Source organism: Xenopus laevis, chromosome 2S (genome assembly GCF_017654675.1).
Source record: "Xenopus laevis strain J_2021 chromosome 2S, Xenopus_laevis_v10.1, whole genome shotgun sequence".
Lineage (NCBI taxonomy): Eukaryota > Metazoa > Chordata > Amphibia > Anura > Pipidae > Xenopus > Xenopus laevis.
In genome coordinates, this window is record NC_054374.1 from 152,563,089 (window position 1) to 152,587,909 (window position 24,821).

Genomic DNA, 24,821 nt, shown 5'->3' on the forward strand with positions numbered 1-24,821 from the left:
ACTTGGCTTCACTTGCTAGTGCAACTTTGCCAGCGTTCGGCGCCCTGGACGCAACCTCGGATTTTAGTGAATTAGCGTTGGCCTGGCAAATCTACGCCTGGCGAAGTGTTGGGATGAGAGCGAAGCCTTCGCTGACGAATTTTATCAAAGTCTTGTCGTTAGTTGCATATTAGAAATCAAAAATCACAGAAGCCAAAACATTGTCAGGCTGGCTAAAAAATATATCTTGCAGTCGGCTTTTATTAGCAAGATCTGTGTTGTGGGGGGAAACTAGCACCTGTGGGTCAAATTAAAAATATATAAAAATAAACTGTGAATTTCTTCTTGGAGACGTGGTACTATTTGTATTCTACTGGTCCCCGAAGCATATGGCTGCATAGCTAACACATTTACAACAGCAGACGTTGACGTCAAAGCTCAGCCGAAATGAGATTTTATGATTGAATTCTCCTTGCTGAAGTCTGGCAAACACCTCAGAACGAATTTGGCTCCTTGCGATTTTCTGACAAGCCCCAAACGTGGGCATTCTATTCAAAGACACACACCACCGAAAGGGAACGGAGCTCCCTCAGAAACAGGCTTCCTTACGCAGCCCCTGATAACGGATTCATTCACGCCAAGTATTCAGAGAAGAAGAAAAGCTCTCGGGGACGCTGAACAAAATTATACACGCTGTCAGTTCGGCTCCTTTTTATAGAAACACTGAATTTTACATCAAGGAACCACATGGGCCATGTAAGTGAGCAATTTTAACTCAACTCAAAGCTCAAGACTATGGCCCAGTAAAGATAATTACAAAGACTTTACTGCAGTTCATTTTAGTGTGTAGCGTGCATATAGGGGCAAATTTACTTATGGTCGAATATCGAGGGTTAATTAACCCTCGATATTCGACTGTCGAAGTTAAATCCTTCAACTTTGAATATCAAAGTCAAAGGATTTACCGCAATTCGTTCGATTTTTCTTCGACCAAAAATAAAAAAAAATAGCAAAGCCTATGGGCTTTAGGCTAACATTGACTTCGGTACGTTTTAGGTGGCGAACTAGGGGGTCGAAGTTTTTTTTTAAAGAGACAGTACTTCAACTATCGAATGGTCGAATAGTCAAACAATTTTTACTTTGAATCGTTCATTTCGAAGTCGTAGTCGAAGTAGCCCATTCGATGGTCGAAGTAGCCAAAAAAAAACATTCGAAATTCTACGTTTTTTTATTCTATTCCTTCACTCAAGCTAAGTGAATGGGCCCTGTAATGTTTCCTAATCTAGTGCCTGGTGGACTTTTTTGGTTCAAGCCCCATGTGGAGGTGCAACCTTTGTTTAGGGCACCCCTTAAAGAGGTGGTTGAACTTCAAGTTAACTTTTCATATATTATAGAATGGCCAATTGTAAGAAATGTCATTATTTATTTTTTTAATCATTCGCCATCTTCTTCTGACTCTTTCCAGCTTTCAAATGGAGGTCACTGACCCCATCTAAAATCATCAAATGCTCTGTAAGGTTACACATTTATGGTTATTGCTCATTTGTATTACTCTTCTTTCTATTCAGTCCCTCTCCTACTCATATTCCAGTCTCTTATTCAAATCAATGCATGGTCGCTGGGGTAATTTGGACCCTAGTAACCAGATTGCTGAAATTGCAAACTGGAGCTGCTGAATAAAAAGCTAAATAACTCAAAAACCACACAATAAAAAATTAAAACCAATTGCAAATTTTCTCAGAATATCACTCTCTACGTCATACTAACAGAGTATTTAAAAGTGAACAACCCCTTTAACACATAAAAAGATTACAGATATAGGAAAACATTGCTGTTATCAGCCATTCAAAAAGTGGAACTGTCACCCAGACACAAAAATCTGTATAATAAAAGTCCTTTTCAAATTAAACATGAAATCCAAATTCTTTTTTTTTTTTATTAAAGCATTCATAGTTGTTGTAAACTCATTTAAAAATCTCAGCTGTCAATCAAATATTGCCTGCCCCTCCTCCATGCCTTGGGCATAAAATTACTTTCACTTTCCATTCAGCACTTCCTAAATGTCACTGCTCTCCCCACATTCCCCCAGTTCTCTTCACCATTTAATTGTGTAACCAGGGCATGGGGATGGACATCAGGTTCCCTATTCTGGTGCACAAACAAGATTCTGAGATGATACAAGGCTTGTCTTAATAACAGTGTCCACAAAATGGCTCCTACCTGCTTGCTGTTATTATGAATTCCTAGACTGATGGAAACAATATTCAAATAATTTAAACAGTGTAATAAAAGTTAATTTTGCTTGACTAACATGATAAAATAGGATTTGGAATCATTTTTTTGGGTGACAGGCCAAAGGTTAGGATGAGAGCAGGTTAGGATGAGAGCTACTCCACATCTCATCCTAACTAACCACCTAGCTGTTTTTTTAGGGGTACTTAGGAGAGCTAATAGAGATTATTCCCAAACAGAAGCCTACCCTGCCTTCGGGCTCAGTGCTTGTGTTAGGGTAAAATATACTGGGGTCCCTGTATAATGTTGAGGTTCTTACAAAACTGAACACTGGAACCCATGGGGCTCTTTGTGTTTTTCAATGGTAGCTATAAAGCCCCTCTGACACCGGGTCCCACGATTTGCCAAATACATTTATTAATTTATTCTTGGTTACCACAACATGGCCAAGTTTCCTTTAGGTGACCATTTCCAAATACATTATTTTAGTTCAGTGTTGATGAACAAATTGGGAAAATCACACTTAAAGGGATACTGTCATGGGAAAAAAAATGTTTTTTTTTTTTTTCAAAATGCATCAGTTAATAGTGCTGCTCCAGCAGAATTCTGCACTGAAATCCATTTCTCAAAAGAGCAAACAGATTTTTTTATATTCAATTCTGAAATCTGACATGGGGCTAGACACATTGTTAGTTTCCCAGGTGCCCCCAGTCATGTGACTTGCTCACTCTTTACTGCAAGTTGTAGTGATATCACCCCCTTTTCTTCCCCCCCTCCAGCAGCCTAACAACAGAGCAATGGGAAGGTAACCAGATAGCAGCTCCTTAACACAAGATAACAGCTGCCTGGTAGATCTAAGAACAACACTCAATAGTAAAATCCAGGTCCCATTGCGACACATTCATGTACACTGAGTAGGAGAAACTACAGCCTGCCAGAAAGAAGTTCCATCCTAAAAAGTTGGCTCATTCTGAAAGCACATGACCAGACAAAATGACCCGAGATGCAACTACACACCAATATTACAACTAAAAAGAAATACACTTGCTGGTTCAGGAATGAAATGTTATATTGTAGAGTGAATTATTTGCAGTATAAACAGTGTAATTTAGAAATAAAAACTACCGTACATGATAAAAATCATGACAAAATCCCTTTAAACACACCCATTGGCCACCGGCCAAAACTGAACTGCAGATATTTGGTAAAATAATATGCCACTTTTTTTTAGTGGTCATCCGAAAAGAGGTTTCTGCCTCTGGGGCAATTTTGCCTTGTAGAAAACTGCCACTCTCTATTTTTCATCATCCCTTGTATTTCCTCTGTTAATCTGATAACTAATTTCTTGTAAGAAATGTGTATGTGGCTTTTCCATTGTAAAAAGCACACTTCTGCATGCCATTGTCAGGGTACAGTGGGCATACATACTATGCACCTGACAAATTTGCACCTGAACAGATAAGCTGATTGTCCTACTGTAAAATACAGACCAAGAAATAGCCCTTTACAATGGCATCAGCCTTCCTCCTTGTCTGTACCCGAAATATATGTGTCGGATCAGGTGCAGGTGAATGTGCTGGAATTCTGCACTGAAACACAAATTTATGCACTCGGTGCTGAAATTGTGCCTACACCCAGGCCGATGCAATGGTTTTTGGTGCAGGCAAGGAGGAAGGCTGATTCTTGGTCTATGCCTATACTACTTTACTTGCAGCTGATGTGCAATTACTGACTGTAATTGTGACATATCATTGATTGTTAATATTTTTGGTACACCTTATGCAGAACATGTTTGTATCCTGCTGGACATCAAAACTAAAAGCTTGTACATGTAACGCCCCCACCCCCTGAAAATGAAGGTGGAAAGAATAAAATTAGACACATCTACTAGGTGAATGTGCTCCCTCACTTCCATCCTACCTCAGCTCCCAAGCTAAGGGATAGAATCTCATCTTCAAATGCAGAATGGGTATCAACGTGAGGCGGGATTCCTGCAGAACACAAAAAGGAGATAATATAAATATAAATCATCTAGAGTATAACCCCAAAGAAATAAAAGTAGATGTATAAGCAGATATAATACACAAAAGCCATGATTATCTTGAAAATTATATCCCTATAAACGGTGAGTTCTGATGTCATCAGTTATAAACGGTGAGTTCTGATGTCATTTCTGTCACATGACTCACTGAAACTTGTGTATTATAATAAATAAAATACCCCCAGTTGTAAAATATAAGGATATTAGAAGTTACCTTGGAGTTCCATGACCTGTATAAAAATTTGGTCATGAAACTCCTCGGTAACTTCTAATATCCTTATATTTTACAAGAGGGGGTACTTTATTCACTATATAATCACCTCTATAATAGGAACTACAGGACTGCACAAAGGCCTGTAAAGCAAATGTATGTGTACACCCACATGCATGCACACACTGAGGGGCACATTTATCAAGGGTCGAATATCGAGGGTTAATTAACCCTTGAATTCGACCCTCGAATTTAAATCCTTCGAATATAGAATTCGAAGGATTTAGACCAAATCCTTCGTTCGATCGAAGTAAAAAGACGATAAAATCCTTCGAATCGAACGATTCGAACTAATTTAAGTGATCGATCAAAGGATTTTTCTTCGATCAAAAAACGGTTAGTAAAGTGCTGGGGAAGGTCCCCATAGGCTAACATTGTAGCTTGGTAGGTTTAAACTGCCGAAGTATGTAGTCAAAGTATTTTTTAAAGAGACAGTACTTCGACTGGTCGGATAGTCGAACGATTTTTAGTTCGAATCATTCGAATCTAAGTCGAAGTCGAAGGTCGTAGTAGCCTATTCGATGGTCGTCCAACCCAATTTAGGAACGAATGTGGATGTCCAAGGGTAATGGTACAAAGGGAGATTTGTCACCCGTAATTAAATCTGCACTACTACGGCCAACGAATCTCCCCCAAATCCTTTGTCACAGGCAATAAGTAGTGAGTAAATTGGAGATGGAAAAAAAATATTCCCCACTTCGTTTTCAAAAGTTGCCTCATGGAGGAACTTTGCACGACTTTGGAAAACAAAGCATTGTCTACATTTTCCCATAATCTATTTTCTTTATTGCCCATGGGAAAGCATTTCGGGGAGCTTTGTTACCTGCAGTAGCACAGATTTCAATGTGGCCAACAAATTCTGTGAGGCAATACCCTAGATGTAGAGACAGCTACATGGATGAAGAGGAAATATACACCTGTGTTCAATAGGAGCAAAATAAATAGGGCTTGTGTTGGAAATTAATTATTCCTATTTTATTGATTCAGTATTGTTCGTATTGTATTTATTATTTGGCACTAGCAGATCCTTTCTTCCTGCCCTCACTATCCCCACCCCCCATTAATCTGCAATGCTTGCTTAAATAGTAATAATGAGCTCTGTAGAAGGGAGTGGCTCCCTTCCCTTATTGTCTGTGTTTATGGCTTACATTTAAGGAGGAGTTCATTATACTTAACTGTAAGTTTTATATGTAATTTTCTGCTTTCTTCTCCTCCCCCTATCATTGCTCTGAAGAACTAATAGAGTTGTAAAGTTAAACTACTTTAAATTTTACAGATATATTAAAAAATAAAGCATATACAGTGAACCCTGATTTTAAGTTTTCCCGCATTTTACATTTTTTATTTGTGGTCCCACCAATTTATAATGCATTTCAACTGGTGCATTTCCCTGATTTTTAGTAATGTTTTCCCAAATTTTACATCAAAATTTGTCCTGATGTTCCCAAAAACTGCTTTTTTTCCGCTATGAATGTTATTATTTATGAAATAAAGAGGTTTAAATACTAACCAAATGTATATTTCGCCATGGTTCTGCTTGTAAATGGTCAATTCCAATGAGTCTGTCCCTTATACAGTCCTGCACCAATCACGTATTGCTTTAGGTTGTGTATGTGACTGACAGAGAGACTTGCACATGTCCCCCATAGTTTAGCAATGTTTAACCCTTGTTATGAACACAGTAAATATTGTATCTCAAAGTAAAACTGACTCCTGTGCTTATATCCTTTCAGTACTTGACGAAAAAGTTACTTTAAAACATTTCCCTGAGTTTACATTTTTCCCGGATTTTACATAATTGATTTCCTGGTCCCCTGAAAAACTACAAACGGGGGTTCTACTGTATATTAGTTAAAGTATATCAAGCAGAAGTCTTATCCATTCACTGCATTACACTGCTACTACAACGAACGTGAAACTAGAGCACCACCTGCTGTTCACGTCTGCTGACCAGACACAATCTTCATAAAAGTAAGTAAAAAAAATAAGTTTTGTAATGTTGCTCTGCTTAGAAAATGCAGTTAGTGAGCAGAGAAGAGTCATCTGACGTTTCTCTGGTCAGTTCTAAGCAGAGCAACATCACAGAACTCATCTAGAAATTCTAGGTCAGCTAGTGACCCCACACAAGAGCAGATGGCAATCACTTGCCGTTTTACTGGGTAAATACAATGCAATGGTTGGTTAGAACTATCAGAGTGGTCCTGCTTATGCATACTGATAGATGTACACACAATATAAAGGTGATGATTTAGCCACATTTTCTGGTGATTATTTTCCTAGGAACAAAGGCATTCAAACCCCTCCATGATTCATTTCATATAGAAACCAACGTAATGAAGCTCATACCGATATTTACCTTGGCCGGGCTCATATTGGTTGATTGTCAGTTGATCATGTTTATGCTTTGCAAGTCCTCGCTGTAGACATTTTCCTAGTGCTTCAGTACAGAAATCAGGGAGACCTGCATGCATCAACAGCAGGTTGAGTCATTTGCAATGTTCATAAGGAATCTTTATGTTATCAGACTTGGCAAAGATTTGTGGGAGGAGTGAGGGCACCAGCTTTGGGTTCACTCAAGGCAGTTACATGAAAGTTGCAACCACTTCAAGTGGAGTCTGAATTATTTTATAAAATGTTTTTTTGGGGGGGGGGGGGGGTAGGCTCACTAAAGCAGTTTCTGCATTATGTCTAGGTCTGCTTTTATGGGCAGACCAGTAATTAAAAGCAACCAATGTACTGATCTCAGTTAAATTTCCAATACTGGGTAATGTACTGTGATAATCCATTAAAGGAGAAGGAAAGCTATGGAGGCATTTTTAATTTAATAGATTAGCTGCAATAGTGCAAGCTAGAATTTATATTTATTCTGTAGAATGTTTTACCATACCTGAGTAAAAAGCTCTAGAAGCTGTTTTTAGGATAGCAGCTGCAGTATTAGCTTTGTGTGACATCACTTCCTGCCTGAGTCTCTCCCTGCTCACTCATAGCTCTGGGCTCAGATTACAGCAGAGAAAGGGGGGGAGAGGAGCAAACTGAGCATGCTCACGCCCGGGGCAAGAAGGTTTAAGCTGAAGGCAGGAAGTCTGATACAGAAGCCCATGAGTACACAATAGAAGGAAAGAAATGTGGTGTTTCTTTTGACAGAGGACTCAGAGCAGCATTACTTTGAGGGTTTACTGGTATATTTTGGTGGACCTTTCTGATAAGGCTTACTTAGTTTTAATCTTTCCTTGTCCTTTAATAGAAAAGTAAATAGAAAAACCACTAACCTCCTGGCAATGGTTTGTCCTTATCTACATTATTGTTGTCGTATCGGAACTCGTATCCGTAATGTTTCACTCGTCGGTGCTTTAATGATTTCTGAACTGCAAAGAGAAAAGGTTTGTTTTGCATGTGTTACTGAAGTTTGAATAACATGGTGGTATGGGCAGTGACTTTTGCAGTTAAAGCCCAATAGAAGGATAAGCTTCAGTCAGGGCCACCCTTAGCTAATAACAAAGTTGCACATGTAGAAAAAAACATGAATTTATCAGTCATGCAGCCACAGTTCCAAGAATATCGAGATATGTTTTCAACCTAAATCCCATCTAATTGACATTCAAGCTGGGCTTTCAGGGGTATCTAGCAGAGGAAATAGGCTCTCCCTTTCAAATTTGACCCTAAATGGGCTTCAGGCTGAATCCCACCTCACTTACCGCTCATAGGCCCACTGTTTGGGAACAATCCCTTCTACTGTAACCTTTTTATTTTCATCTCTGTGTAACCAAATCTCAGATGAGCATGGAGAGACCCACATCACATGTACACAGCATATTAAACCATCTATATTAGCTCAATAAATAGTGACATGGCATCTAAGAGCAGCCCTGTAAGAATGGACAGATTGCCAGTCCAGGCCTGGCCATTCAAAACTTACACTATATATATATATATATATATATATATATATATATATATATTTTTTTTTTTTTTTTTTTTGAATTCTTGGGTGACATTTTTTGTTTGACTGCATAATTATTATGACCAATAACTGAAAAGCCAGATGACAGAAAGATAATGTTTTATTTCTAAAGGAAGTATGGCAAATACTTACTGGATGGATCAGTGTCCCAGTCAATGCTTTCTAGCATGGTTTTTTCCTGCTCAGGAGAGACAAAGTCTTCTATAACGATTAGTCCAGGGGGTAATAAAGGTGGCGACACCTCTTTCACGTCAACTGCAGAAACAAATGTACTCGTTAGCCCTTTAAATGTTTGCATTAGATATAAAAGCAATTTGCACCAGTTTTGTGTCTTTTACCAGCACTACCTAGCTGTATGTATGTCCCACCAGAACTGTCTATGGGTATTTATGTCCCTTCAGAACTGTCTATGGGTATGCATGTCCTACCAGAGCTGTCTAGCGGTATGTATGCCCCAGTAAGAACTATCCATCAGTATGTATGATTCTCTAGAACTATCCAGCAGTATATGTCACCATGTGCCTTTAAAAGTGGCTTGGATGAGTTCTTGAACAAGCATAATATCCAAGGCTATATTGATCTTATCCATTGGCTTCCCCTCACACCTCTGCTGATCTCTGCATATTGCTGTATGAGGTAAATGGCAAATTGCACACAAATGCGGTTTATTTTTTAAAAATACTGTTTTATTATTACAGAGAAAAAGGCAATCAATTATAAAAATATGGATTATTTGCTTATAATGGAGTCTATGGGAGACAGCCTTCCTGTAATTTGGAGCTTTCTGGATAACGAGTTTCCGGATAATGGATCCCATACCTGTAAAAGTATCAGTATATACAGTTCATATATGTGAGTGTATATATAGGTCTGTGTATTTGGATATATGCACTTTGGCTTGTTTGGAGGGGTAGTACTCAAATGGACTTTTGTCGTTTTTTCAACCCAAATTAACTCTGTAACTATGTATCCCTTCAGGATATCCAGCAGTATATGTTGCACATTTCTCCAGCTCAATGTACAGTTAGGTCAGACAGCTTTTTTTTCTAATTTTGGTTCTGTACATTACCACAATGAATTTTAAATGAAACACCTCAAGCTTTAATTCAGTGGGTTGAACAAAAAGATTGTATAAAAATGTGAGGAACTAAAGCCTTTTTTTCAACTCATTATCAATGAAGCAGATAAAAGCCCTGGAGCTGATTTGAGGGGGGGGGGTGCTTGTATGTGGAAGATTTTGCTGTGAACAGACATTTGGTCAAAGGAGCTCTCCATGCAGGTGAAACAAGCCATCCTTAAGCAGCAAAAACAGAAAAAAAAACATCCAAGAAATGGCTACAATATTTAGGAGTTACATTACATTTTGAGAAAGAAAGAAATCGATTTGCTGGTGAACTCAGCAACGCAAAAAAACCTGGACGTCCATGGAAGACAAAAGTGGTGGATGATCGCAGAATCATTTCCATGGTGAAGAGAAACCCCTTCACAACAAACAAGTGAACAACACTCTCCAGGAGGTAGGTGTATTGATATCCAAGTCTACCATAAAGAGAAGACTGCATGAAAGTAAATACAGAGGGTGCACTGCAAGGTACAAGCCACTCATAAGCATCAAGAATAGAAAGGCTAGATTGGACTTTGCTAAAAACATGTAAAAAAGCCAGCACAGTTCTGGAAAAACATTCTTTGGACAGATGAAACCAAGATCAACCTCTACCAGAATGATGGCAAGAAAAAAGTATGGAGAAGGCGTGGAACAGCTCATGATCCAAAGCATAGCACATCATGTATAAAACATTTGGGAGGCAGTGTGATGGCTTGGGTGTGCATGGCTGCCAGTGGCACTGGGACACTAGTGTTTATCCATCATGTGACACAGGACAGAAGCACAAGAATGAATTCTGAGCTGTTCAGAGACACTGTCTGCTCAAATCCAGCTAAATGCAGTCACATTGATTGGGAGGCATTTCATAATGACCCAAAACTTACAGCCAAAGCAACCCAGGAGTTTATTAAAGCAAAGTCAGTCACCTGATCTGACCCCAATTGAGCTGCATTTCACTTGGTGAAGACTAAACTTCAGACAGAAAGACCCACAAACAAACAACAACTGAAAGCCGCTGCAGTAAAGGCCTGGCAGAGCATTAAAAAGGAGGAAACCCAGAATCTGGTGATGTCCATGAGTTCAAGACTTCAGCCTGTCATTCCCAGCAAAGGGTTTTCAACCAAGTATTAGAAATGAACAGTTTATTTTCAGTTTTTTAAATTTGTCCAATTACTTTTGAGCCCCAGAATTGAAGTGATTGTGTTAAAAAAAAAAAGAAAAAAAAAAAAAAAAAAAGGCTTTAGATCCTCACATTTTTCTGCAATCTTTTTGTTCAACCCACTGAATTAAAGCTGAAAGTCTGCACTTCAACTGCATCTGAGTTGTTTCATTTAAAATTCATTGTGGTAATGTACAGAACCAAAATTAAAAGAAAAAAAAAAGTCTGTCCAAATATTTATGTACCTAACTGTATATCCATTCAGCAGATCATAGTTCCTACCAACAATAAGGTACATTTTAAGCCAAATTGTTTTCTTTGTATGCCAATTTTTTTTAATGAGTGCTGGATATCTGTTTAAATGATTGTGTGTATATATATATATATATATATATATATATATATATATATATATATATATATATATATATATATATATATATATATATATATCTCCGTACAAACTGATGTGGAGCGGTATCCCAGTCCGTGACTTAGTCCAAATTATGGACAAAACATATATCCAAACAAATAAGTCCAGACTCCAATTGCAAGTAAAAATTACCGGTTCCACTTCACTTCCAGTGTGCACGACATACTGCAGCAAGCCTGAGATTTTTGGTGATAGAGTCTGTTGCCCCCCCACGTCGGGGGGGCAACAGACTCTTGTTAATCCAAAGAAGGGAGAAATTTTGGATACATACATTACAGACACTGCATCCTAGAGGTCTCAATAGGGAATACGACTTGTATGCATTTATGTGAATATGAATTTTGTGAATATGGGGTGGGCAAAGGGACTTTGTATGTTAACACACAGGGAGATACTGTTACTCTTTTCTGACCCTATTAGGTTTGGCTCAGTAATGTTACAAGATATAATATGTTAAGATGTCCATAGTGCCGAATATGTACTACTGCCTGTACTAGTTAATTGTATTTAGTACAGCAAGGGTTAAACCTTGTGAGACATTTTTTCACCTGTTGAGTGTGTTAATTAGTTACCTTTAAAGGAAATGATGACACAATGTTATGTGATGCTTGACAAAGAAGCGGGAGCTTCGAAACGTTGCAGCAATTTTTGCACATAAAGGACTTTTTTTTACTTGCAATTGGAGTCTGGACTTATTTGTTTGGAGATATATATATATATATATATATATATATATATATATATATATATATATATATAGATATATAGATATATAGATATATAGATATATAGATATATAGATATATATATATATATATATATATAGTGCAGGCATGGGATCTGTTCTCCCGAAACCCGCTATCCAGAAAGCTCCGAATTACAGAATGTCCATCTCCCATAGACTCCATTATAATGAAATAATCAAAAAAAAACTAAATTATTTCCTTTTTCTCTGTAGTAATAATAAAACAGTAGCTTGTACTTGATCCCAACTAAGATATAATTAATCCTTATTGGAAGCAAAACCAGCCTATAGGGTTTATTAAGGGGCCCATTTACTTAGTTCGAGTGAAGGAATAGAAGAAAAAAAAACTTTGAATTTCGAATGATTTTTTTGGCTACTTCGACCATCAAATGGGCTACTTCAACCTTCGAATCGAACGATTTGAACTAAAAATCGTTCGACTATTCGACCATTCGATAGTCGAAGTACTGTCTGTTTAAGAAAAAATTCGACCCCCTAGTTCACCACCTAAAAGCTACCGAAGTCAATGTTAGCCTATGGGGAAGGTCCCCATAGGCTTAGCAATCTTTTTTTGGTCGAACAAAAATCGTTCGACTGATGGATTAAAATCGTTCGAATCGAACTATTCGAAGGATTTAACGAATATCTCTAAATCCTTCGACTTCGATATTCGAAGTTGAAGGATTTAACTTCGACAGTCGAATATCGAGGGTTAATTAATCCTCGATATTCGACCTTAAGTAAATTTGCCCCCAAATGTTTACATGATTTTCTAGTAGACTTAAGGTATGAAGATCCAAATTACGTAAAGATCCATTATCCGGAAAACCGCAGGTCTCGAGCATTCTGGATAACAGGTCCCATACCTGTATATGAACATTGAACATTAACTACCAAGAAACTGTCTGATAGATATGCGTCAACTACACAGAGATTATCATATTCATAAGTAATAATATTTATAGAATGAATGGCCCTGGATTATCTTGAGTCATTAATCATTGGCTGTCAGCCTGAATGAGAATATGCTAATGTCACCTTGTAGGAGACAAGTGGAAAACATGAAATAAATTTCTCGCTTCTTAATTAAATTTAGCACAAGTCGAGAGAACAGGTGTTTTGTGTTGGATGACTGAGAAAAGTTCAGCTTTTGTCTTGCTAAAAAGCAGGTAATTTTGCAGCCGACAGAAATGTTATTTCATGCTGATTTAGACAGACCGCTCCACGCTGTGCGTCTATTTCATGTAGGAAGCAGAGTGGAAACAACTGCAAATAGCTAAAACATTGGCCTATAAAACTGTTCTACGCATTCCAGTTACATTCTAATGTGGTGATTTATTTATTAGAGGGCATCCCAGGAGAACAAAATAGAAGAAAAGCAAAGCAAATACACAGTCTGTGTTCCATATATGGAAAAATACACACAAATATATTCACTAGGTGTCACGGTCGGCACCCTAAACCAGAACTAGTGCCAAGCTCCCTGGTCTCGGCTTCACCAGTAGTGTGACAACCTTTGGCTTCGGGAGGAGCCCTCAGCGTACTCAGATGCCACCTGGACTTTTCGAGAGGAGCAAGGCGAGGAGTTCTGGCAAGCAAAGGGGCATGACACTTGTTAAAGTCAGTGAGGCCGAAGGTCGCGGTACAACAGGATAAGGCAGAATGGTAGTCAGGCAGGCTGGGTCGAGGCAGGCAGATAACTTGGATCGTCAGGAAGGCAAGGGGTCAAACCGGGTAGTCAATCAGATAGGCAGATCAAGCAGAAGGAGTAGTCAAAATACAGGCTGGGACGTAGTACGGATATCAGGATGGTCAAAACAGGCAAGGTCACAACAGGAGATCAATAACAAACAGGAACAGATGCACAAAGGCACCAGGAAAACAAGTCCTATCACGGGCAATGATCAAAGTAAAACTGTCCCTTTAAATGCATTTAAAATTCGCATCATTGCGCTCTGACGTCATATGTCAGCGCGCCTGCGCCTTTAAGACGCAGACAGACACGGCGCGCGCGCGCCCTAGGCGCAGAAGATCCTTGCAGGCGTCCCCGCCGACCCGCACCACCCCTGCCGCGGTAAGTTATTACACTAGAGATGCATTGAATCCAGGATTCAGCCGAATCCTTGTGTCTGGCCGAACTGAATCCTAATTTGCATATGTAAATTAGGGGAAGGGACAGCAATCACGTGATTTTCATTACAAAACAAGGAGGTGAAAACATTTTTTACACTTTTTCCTTTCTTTTTCTTAGGATTCAGGTCGGTATTCTGCTGAATCTTTCACAAAAGATTCGGGGATTGGGACGAATCCCAAATAGTGGATTTGGTGCATCCCTAATATTCACAGACTTTTCCTCCATTATTGCTCATTTTGTAACATTTCCCAATAAGTACATGCTCTTCTTACATATGTATATATGCTTTGTACATGTGTAAGAATATTTAAATTCAGATTACACATTGTAACAACTACTCCACAGTTTACAGCATGCAGGAACTACATAACTCACAATGCATTGCACTGTGATGTTCCTTTCCTTATTGAAATCACGTGTGCAGGGAATTGTGGGATTTGGAGGATGCAGGCTGAGGACAGATTTCTGTTGATACAAAGTAACAGTAGTCAGCCAGCTCAGCAAAGTAGTCAGGCAAATCAGGAGAACAGGGGACTAGGATTAGGGAACTGTTCCAAACCATTAAAAATAAGTCTGCATATTTTTTTAATTGATGTATATTGCAATGTTGCTTAAATTAGGTTAACTTTTCAAAAAGCTTAAGTTATGTTTGTGTGGAGTTCCCCTTTAATCAAACACAAAAAAATTTAATTTTATAAATAATAAATTCCCTAAATTATTCTTAATATGTGTAAAGAGAAAACAGTAGCAGTGCCACTCTGTATTAGAATGCCATCCTTCTCACCCCCTCCCTCTAAAACCAGCTAAGGTGTGGCCCCGAAGTGACTGATACCTTTTTCGACAAAACTCAGGTACAAGGTTATTGGCTGTTCCGAGTCACCACCGCAGATCTCTTGCCCACTCAGCGAAGTGTAAGCTTTGGTAGCCTCCTCTGCACTGCTGTAGGTGACAAAGGCATAGGGCTTGTTTGGGGGCATCAGAAGAGTTTCCACCTGCCCACACCTTTCTAGTACGGCAAGCAGATGCTGCCTGCTTACTCCGTTCCCAAGTCCTCCATTGGCAACCACCAGGCTCTAAATTTAAAAAAAAAAAAAAACAGGATACAGACTGGTATAATCATACCGTAATCTTACTCATAGCTCTTCATGAAAAAGCCATCATGGAAAACAATAGGATTGCTATTAACATCAGGAAATAAAGGGACAGCTGCCCCCAGTCATGTGACTTGTGCCTGCACTTTAGGATGGAACTGCTTTCCGGCAGGCTGTTATTTCTGCTACTTCAAGTAATTGAATCATTCTCAGTGGGACCTGGATTTTACTATTGAGTGGTGTTCTTAGATCTACCCAGGCAGCTGTTATCTTGTGTTAGGGAGCTGCTATCTGGTTACCTTCCCATTGTTATTTTGTTAGGCTGCTGGGGGGAAAAGGGAGGGGGGTGATATCACTCCAACTTGCAGTACAGCAGTAAAGAATGACTGAAGTTTATCAGAGCACAAGTCACATGACTGGGGGCAGCTGGGAAACTGACAATATGTATAGCCCCATGTCAGATTTCAAAATTGAATATAAAAAAATCTGTTTGCTCTTTTGAAAAATGGATTTCAGTGCAGAATTCTGCTGGAGCAGCACTATTAACTGATGCGTTTTGAATAAAACATGTTTTCCCATGACAGTATCCCTTTAAATCATTTAAACATTAAATAAACCCAATAGGCTGGTTTTGCCTCCAATAAGGATTAATTATATCTTAGTTTGGATCAAGTACAAGCTACTGTTTTATTATTACAGAGAAAAAGGAAATTGTTTTTAAAATTTTGGATTATTTGATTATAATGGAGTCTATGGGAGACAGCCTTTCCGTAATTTGGACCTTTCGGGATAATTGGTTTGCACATAACCAATCCCATACCTGCACTGGTGAATGGGGAGCCAAAGAGCACCCAACAAAAAGTTACCGTTTGCAGAATACGGGGTGCCCTGATCTAAACTTGCCTGGGATGGATGTGACACAGTCTCAATGCCTTCATGTTTCAGTAGAATGTGCTTGGCCTTCGCTTGTTTCTTTAGAAGCTTCTTTTCATCTTTGCTCAACTTCGGCCTTGTTCCATCAGTGCTGCCAATATTCTCCTGGCACTGTCAATACACAAGAACATGTAAAAACACGTTGACATTCAGGTGAACTAGAACATATTTGTAGAATTAATGTTGGGATGCTGGGCTGTAACTAAAAAGACAGACAAAGTCCCATGGTCTGTGATGATTTGTCTTGCAGTTCCAGTTTTGGCTAAGCTGCAAATATCTAAGTTGGTCCACCAACAGCCATATCCCACCCCAAATCCCAGCTATTGTGTATACAAAGCTAACACGAGAGAATGGCCTTGAGGCATCATAACCAGCTTTCTGTAAGCACAGCATTAGCAGTAATAATCTTTCATTCAATCTCCTCCTTTATACTGCAGTCTATAAAGAGGACACCGTGTCTGCACCGACCTATGACAGCAGCTTGCATTAGCCAATAAAAGGTTTTTAGCCAATAAAAGGGATCACTAGAGAAAAAATAAAGAAAAACTACAATGAATTGCAACTTGCTGCCACAGGGTGGTGATATAGGAACAAAGATAACAAAAATTTGTCATCAACTGTGCTAAATGTACTTCTCTGTTAAAATATTTTATATGTTCTGTTAAAATTTATTATACAAACTCAGGGGAGATACATAAATACATAGAACTAGTATCAAGCATGGATTGAACTAGTATCAAGCATGGATTGCAGGGGGTAGTTAAACAGCTCAGTTCTTTTTATTTCCTATATCCAACTGAATACTGCTGAATTACAGGAAAGAAATTACAGCTTCTTTATAACAGAGTTTCTGTAACCAGGGACCCAGATGTATTCTATGAATTGGCTTAGTGACGAACAAATTGATTAGAATTACTTATGCAGTTTGATTGAATTACTACAGTTGATTGTAGGGAGCAACCGCTCTGTTTTAAAGGGGGATCATGGAGACCCACCCTGAACAGCATGAATACCCAGCTTTGGTCACTTACTGGTCAGTAGAAGTGCAATGAAGCTCTGCAGTCTCAAGTTTGACTGGTAACCAATGAGTGAAAACCAAGAGAGCAAAAAGCAAGTAGTCCTGGCTATTATATAAGACATCCTTCACTCCAGACTTTATACATTACTTTACACAAGGCATGTCCAAAGTGTGGCAAGGGGCCAATTGCGGCCCTTTTTTAAATTTACACCGGCCCTCAGCCACCATCATGAAATTAATAATAATGAGGCCCCACAGCACGATCAGGAATCTCATTGCAGTAATATTAAGGCACATTAGTGAAACGATCTGCCACTTGGTCTATACTGCTGCCTGTGTGCTGAAGGTGTTAGTAATAGACACGTACTGGACGTAGAGATGCACTGTTTTCACATACTTCATTAGGGCTGAAGGTGTCAATAGACGTACAGACGTGCCAGTACAGTAAACTAAAGAAGTATGGCGTCACTACGTTCCAGTACGTGTCTATTACTAACACCTTCAGCACACAGGCAGCAGTATAGACCAAGTGGCAGATCATTTCACTAATCATATGTCCAAATATTACTGCTACGATTTCTTGATTCTTGTAATTTAATGTTAATGGTTTAAAAAATGTCGGGTTGAATGGTCGGCCCCCACACATTTTCACCTCACCAAATCTGGCGCTCGTTGCAAAAAGTTTGGCCACCCCTGCTTTACACTGTACGAACTCTTTTACTGGTCATTCTTAAAGGAGGCATTTTGTGTAAAAAAAAAAAAAAAAAAAAATAAGAACGTACCAGTACATTTAGATATAGAAGAATTGTGCTTGAAAAAGTAGTGTTTCAGCTTGACTTACTGAATATTTCTGCATAAACCCTAATAATCTCTTCCATTTCCTGCTTCCAGGTTTCCAGGCTGTGCACCATGTAAAAGCAACACCATATATGGCTTATAATTGCCTACAAAATTCCGTTTTTTTTTATTTATCCTATGTGTCTCCTTTAATGCCAGGGCAGGATTAGCATCAATCTGCTCCAGTTTACTAAAGGCGGTCATAGACGCAAAGATCCGCTCGTTTGGCAACGAGCATTTCCCCGAAATGCCATTAACGAGCATGGCTATATCGGGGGTAATCTGAACGTTGGGCGTATGGCCGAACGATCGGATTACGATGCGTAATGGGCTCCGGCAGGATCGGTCGGGTCAAAATCAAACCTGTCCGATCAACCAAACGACCGATCTCCGCCGGACGAAAGATGTCGGTACTCTCCACACACAATCCGAAAATCAGATCAGATAAACTACCATAGTGCAGATAGTTTCCAAACTGTTTAATTTATGTATTAGTTACCCTTTAGCCTAAAGTGTAAGGAATGCCTCCAAATAAATCTTCAGTTGTGCAATATCCCTTGCTAGGGGACCCAGCTGAACAGCAGCGCTAGCCTGTCAAGGTATATTGCATGACTGACAGGTGACAATGCCCAAGCAGTGCTGGGCCGCAAGGATTAATTAGAGCCATGCATTAACCTACATAACACAGCGTGCACTGCATGTAAAGTCACTATACAATACCAGTTGCACGCTCCCATCCGCACTGCCACTACACAAGAACATAAACCGCATCACACGTTTTACCTCACTGCAGGCAGCCATTGCCAGGAAGTCTCTACGCTTCCCATAATGCGTTGCTCGCTAATAGCGCTCCACTTCCGCCCTTCCTCTGCGTACGTCGGATTTTGACCACGAGAGGGCGGCGTGAGCCAACGTGACTTGCCTTTCAGTAACTAGAAAAAAAAAGTTACCTCACAAAAGATTCGACTTTCTCTTCGCTGTATGTTATGAGTGTCTGTCAGTATAACTCGTGGAGCCCATTAAGTCAAATAATTTGGGTACAAACAACATTTTTACACAAGTGAAATGAAGTCACACTTTGTTGGACGAATGTTTTTCCTTTTTAGTTTTTTTTTCTACAAAGAAACCCCATATTACTAAAGGGGTTTTTTAAAAAAATGTCCTCAGAATTATTTTTAGTATTTGCTTTTGCCCATATTCAATTTAAGGTTTGTTTACTCTTTTAGTTCACCTTTAGTTATGGCCAATTGCAAGAAACTTTTGGCTATTGGCTTTTACCAGCTTTCAAATAGGGGGTCACTGACTCCATCTAAACCCGAATCGACTGGAAGGCTACAAATGTATTATTATTTCTAATGTATTACTTGTCTTTCTATTCAGGCCTCTCCTGTTCATATTACAGTTTCTTTTTCAAATCAATGCCTGGTTGCTGTGTTAATTAGGACCCTAGCAACCAGCTTGTGGAAACTGCAGACTGGAGAGCTACTAAATAAAAAGCTAAATAACTCAAAAACCACAAATAATAAAAAAGGAAAACCAATTGCAAATTGTCTCAGAAAAGCGCTCTCTATATCTACTAGAAATTAACTAAAGGTAAACAACACCTTTAAAGGAGAAGGAAAGGCTAAAACTAAGTAAGCTTTATCAGAAAGGTCTATATAAATACACCAGTAAACCCTCAAAGTAATGCTGCTCTGAGTCCTCTGTCAAAAGAAACACCACATTTCTTTCCTTCTATTGTGTACTCATGGGCTTCTGTATCAGACTTCCTGTTTTCAGCTTAAACCTCCAGGGCTAGGGCTTGAGCATGCTCAGTTTGCTCCCCTCTCCCCCTCCCTTCCCCCCCTCCCTGCTGTAATCTGAGCCAAGAGCTATGAGTGAGTAGGGAGAGACTCAGGCAGGAAGTGATCTCACAGCAAGCTAATATGGCAGCTGCTATCTGAAACAAACAGAGAGAGCTTCTAGAGCTGTTTACTCAGGTATGGTAAAGCATTCTACAGAATAAATATAGTGTTATAGCTTGAACTATTGTGGCTAATCTAGTGGCAATATACTGCTTCGGTAGCTTTCCTTCTCCTTTAAGATATTGCACACAAAATTCCTATTGTTGTCCTGCAAAGTTCCGTCTAAGGTGTGCACTCGTGAGCATGAGGCCAGCGCACATAAATTGTGCTGCGAACAAATCATTTTGTGTAAAAACACATTTTGCATCAATTTAGACTTGAATACACGGTTATTAAAAACTGTACGCAAGTTTAAAATGTGTGCAAATAAGTATTTTTTTGATCACATAGCTGAGAAGGAACATTGTTGGCTTTGGGAAAGCCTTGCAGGGTCCACAAATAGTAGTAAAAACTATTTGTTTTCCTCTACACTAACATGGGAAATGTTGAGGTTTAGCACATAATTTTACAAATGTTAGTAATTCAGCACAGTGGAGTAACTAATTTACAGTAGTGACTAGGGATGCACCAAATCCAAGATTTGACCTTTTTCAGCAGATTTCGGATTCAGTCAAATTCAAGTGACTCGCCCAACTGAATCCTTTAAATTACATGACTTTTCGTCACACAAACAAGGAAGTAGAACCTTCTTTTATCACATGCTGTGTGCGGTTCTCTTTAATCCTTCCTGGGCCTAATTTACGTATACAAACTAGGGTTCAGATTCGTTTCGTTATTCAGCAGAATCTTTGACAGAGGATTCAGCGTTTGGAAAAATCCCCAAATAGTGCATTTGGTGCATACCTAGTAGCAACCCACAGGTTGACCCAAAATGTTGGGTGGGTTGGGGTGTGGGCAGGGTTGGCCTGGAGCATTGGGAGCCCATCAGGGCTGCGACACCAAGGGCCCTTCTAGCAGTCCCCGGGGCCCCCTCCCGACTTCCAAACCTCTACGTGCCACGGTGCTCCCCTGCACTCACGTTGGTGCACCACATGCATGCGTGAACGCCAGACTGCCGCGCATTGCGGCACATCATATTTTTCTTTAAGGGGGTAGCCAATGGGGGAGTGAGTTTGGGAAGGTGGGGGACCATGAGGGCCGGGGCTCACTGGGTTTTTTACCCAGTCTGACCCTCGGTGTGGGTCAGACACCAAAGAAGTACACTCCTTTACTGCTCCCAAAGATTCCATGTCTTGGAACGAGAGGTGTAAACGGAAGTAGCGAATAGAACGAGAAAACATTGGTATGGGTTGGGTGCTGGTTTTACAGCGGCAACATTTTGCAGGGTAGGGCTGAGTGCGAGTAAAGGTTTTGCAGGTTAGGGTTGGTGCAGGTTGAGTTTTTCTTGACCCGCACATCACTACTGTTCCGTAAGGACCCACATCCCCCCCACATGCACCCTCTCTCTGCCCTGAGCCTGTGCCATCTAATACATGCAAGCAGGTGGGGGGGGGGTTGCAGGTAACACACACCTCCCAACATTGGATAAAACATGGACTGTAACATGTTGAATAAGGCAATGTGTTTGGACTCACCATCCCCCCCAAATACCACCAGTTAACAAAAACACACCTGTTTAACATGCTTGTAATGGCAATATCACATGTAAAGAAACACAAGGTGCTCCAGCAGTTTATGGTAGTTACCCTGTGGCCTCCACCATGTTATGATATTTTGTGCCCCCAGCATTTCATGACACACTGCGGTATCTGCATTTCATAACTGGCACAATGTGTTGCCCCCAGTATTTCATAAGAGACACAGTGTGAACCTGAATTTCATGGCATCTACGTTTCCAATCCCACCCAAGAGCTCAGCAAACACTCCACGTCAATAAATACTCATCACCAGGCTATCAGCACTATATATATATATATCAATCACAGATTTATTTGTCATGAGACTCTCTGCAGGGGGTCTGTGAGCAACAGGGCATTTAACTAACTGGAATGGATGGGGGCTAGAAATCAGGACGGTCTCATGGAAAGCAGGGACAGTTGAGAGCTTTGGTAACATAATGTGGAGGGGCCCAAAGTCGCCTTATGGCATGGAATCCGCCCCTAATTGTGAAGAAAGGCCATAGTTGCAGTAGAGTGAGCTGGGTTAGAATTGGAGGATGGCTAACGCAACATAGGCTCATTGCGGGGGTCATCCATCCATTGGGGAATACAGGGGGACAGGTCTAGCTGGCTGAAAAAAAATGCAGAAACTTTCTTCTCTATGGCATCCCCAAATAATATACTTTTATGGGGCCACAGAAGAAAAATAATATGGTGACTTTTTAGAGAATTAAGGACAAGAAAAAAAATCACCACATTTCTTGGATGGTAGACAAGGAGAAAATTCACACTTCAGTATATGTGCCCCAAAGTAAGAAATGGTAGGGGAAACAAGGTGCCTTTAAAATTGTGATTTTAATTAGTCAGACATTGGCTGGTAAATAAGAAGCCACACTATTCTAAAGTAATGAATAATACTGACAGTGCTCTAGAAATGCACAAAACAATTCACTTTTCCCATTGCAGAATCTCAGTGGCTACAACATGACGCAAATTTAAATGTGGCATTTGCACCCTGGGCACAGTTATCAGCCAACTGTTACAATAGCAAGTGACTTGCACCCATGTTTCTATCGCTCGGTTGCTGTGAATAATTACCCAAAAGGAACCTGGCTGGTAAATAGATTTACAGGGTAAAATAACAATGTTACACAAAGAAAAGTGCGGGTTCAGGGCATCTGAGTTCACGGGAGCCATCTTCTTCGGTAATCTTCAGGTCTTCTTCTGTGCTTCTGCAATTTCCGTGACTTTCGGTGCATGCGCAGTTGTCAAAAACCCGAAGACTGCTCCAACTGCACATGCGCCGATATGGCACTTACTTTCTGAAGAAGACTGAAGAGAAAAAGATGGCGCCCATTATTATTATTATTATTATTATTAACATGTATTTATATAGCGCAAACATATTGCGCCCATGAACTCTGATGCCTGAATCTGCACTGGGGGGTAAGTTAAAAGTTAGGGGCATTTACCTGGGGTAGCAGCAAGGCTGGGGGGGAGGAGGGGGGGTCTATGTACGGTAGGGGGGTAGGGTTTTTTAATAAGCGGTTGAATTCTTCAGGAATTGTTCAGTATAAAAAGAAATACTGGGTAAATAAATAGGCTGTACAAAATAAAAAAATGTTTCTAATATACTTAGTTAGGCAAAAATGTAATGTATAAAAGCTGGAGTGACTGGATGTGTAACATAATAGCCAGAACACTACTTCCTGCTTTTCAGCTCTCTTGGTTTCCACTGTTTGGTTTCCAGGCAGTAACCAATCAGTGACTTGAGGGGGGGGGCACATGGGTCATAACTGTTTCTTTTGAATCTGAGCTGAATGCTGAGGATCAATTGCAAACTCACTGAACATGTCCCATGTGCCCCCCCCCCTTCAAGTCACTGACTAACTCAGAGTTAGAGAGCTGCAAGCAGGAAGTAGTGTTCTGGCTATTATGTTAGACATCCAGTCACTCCAGCCTTTATACATTACATTTTTGGCTAACAACTATATCAGAAACATTTTTTTTTATTTTGCACAGCCTATCTATTTACCCAGTTTTTATTTTTACACTGAACTGTTCCTTTAATATTTCTCTCTGGCTATATATGCACCACAGAGTGAACCTCTTCCTCCTTCTTTTCATGAGAAGTAGAAGTTCATGGGATGCCACAATGCCTGCTGTGGCGATTGACCAAATGTACTTCTGCAAACACTTTGAACGCAGTCAAAACAATGACCTCCTGCCAACTGTTACACAAAGGCTACATGTGATTGATACAGACGGGTATGGAGGCAGCTAACAATTATAGGTGCCTAAGTGCCCAGAATTATGTTCAATTGCCCTAAACTAAAGGCAAAGACCACCATAAAGGAGACAGGTTTGGGGGGTGCCAAAGCTGCATGGAAGTTTGCCCTTCTTTACAGCAGAATAACTCTGCTACAATATAACATTTAAATGACGTTATTGGAGCAGTGCAAAGCTAATTAATTACTATAGTTGTAATAAAATATTCTGCCAGAATTAAACAATGCACATTCCCTAATCCCATATTTTATTAGTAAAATCTGGGGTTTTACTTGCATGCTAACGAATCTGATCAAATCATTTTTAAGCCACCCCACTAATATTCAGGGTCGGACTGTTAACCATAGCAATCAGCCAGCAGTTAATACTGAACTGTCTGATAGAGAATAGAAAATGACAGCAAAGATCTCTGGTTGCTATAGAAAGCAAATGCAGTAATAGATGCTGGTTTTGTTTATTGTATTCATGAGGGGTTAAACAAGTTATATTGAAGCTCAGTGTTTTAAATGGGCCACTGGCTGAGATGGAGCTGGTGGGTTCCAGTACAATGAGAGGCTGATATGTTCCACAAAGTTCCACAAGGTATTTAAAAACATTTTTCCATCATCGACTGATGCAGGTTGATTTATTCTGACTACAGTTCTAGTTGTAGAATATTAGTAACATAGTAAGTTAGGTTGAAAAAAGACACACATCCATTAAGTTCAACCTTTTTAGTCTATATATATAATCTGCCTAACTGCCATTTGATCCAGAGGAAGGCAAAAAAAAAAACCATTTGAAGCCTCTCCAATTTTCCTCAGAGGGGGAAAATATTCCTTCCTGACTCCAACATGGATTAGTCCCTGGATCAACTTGTATTCTGTTCAGTTCTGCCTAACTGTTGTTTCCTCCAACCTGCCATAACTCAATTCAGCAGGTTAAAAGAGAACCTGCTAAAATGAATAGGGCTAGAAATGCTGTAATTGATATACTGACCTTACTGTACTTACAGTAATGATCCAGGATTTCACTGTTGTCCACAGTAGCTCACCATCTTGGGTCTTGGAGTCAGTGACACTGCACATGCTCGGTGTCCTCTAGGCAGCTGT

General features: G+C 39.8%; 1 protein-coding gene across 2 annotated transcripts in view; it reads right to left on the reverse strand.

The window, feature by feature from the left end:
- Window positions 1–18,828, reverse strand: part of alkbh8.S (alkB homolog 8, tRNA methyltransferase S homeolog) — a 33,844-nt gene extending 15,016 nt beyond the window's left edge. Inside the window, exons 1-7 of one of the 2 annotated variants that reach the window (XM_018250322.2) lie at window positions 18,723–18,828; window positions 16,055–16,195; window positions 14,893–15,133; window positions 8,617–8,739; window positions 7,793–7,888; window positions 6,880–6,984; window positions 4,132–4,202 (exon numbers count right to left, since the gene is read on the reverse strand). In XM_018250322.2, the coding sequence (XP_018105811.1) occupies window positions 4,132–4,202; window positions 6,880–6,984; window positions 7,793–7,888; window positions 8,617–8,739; window positions 14,893–15,133; window positions 16,055–16,195; window positions 18,723–18,740 (795 nt within the window). In that variant the 5' untranslated portion in view covers window positions 18,741–18,828. Of the gene's footprint in view, window positions 1–4,131; window positions 4,203–6,879; window positions 6,985–7,792; window positions 7,889–8,616; window positions 8,740–14,892; window positions 15,134–16,054; window positions 16,196–18,659 lie in introns of both variants that reach the window. The other variant, XM_018250321.2, reaches the window with a different exon arrangement.
- Window positions 18,829–24,821: the final 5,993 nt, after the last annotated feature.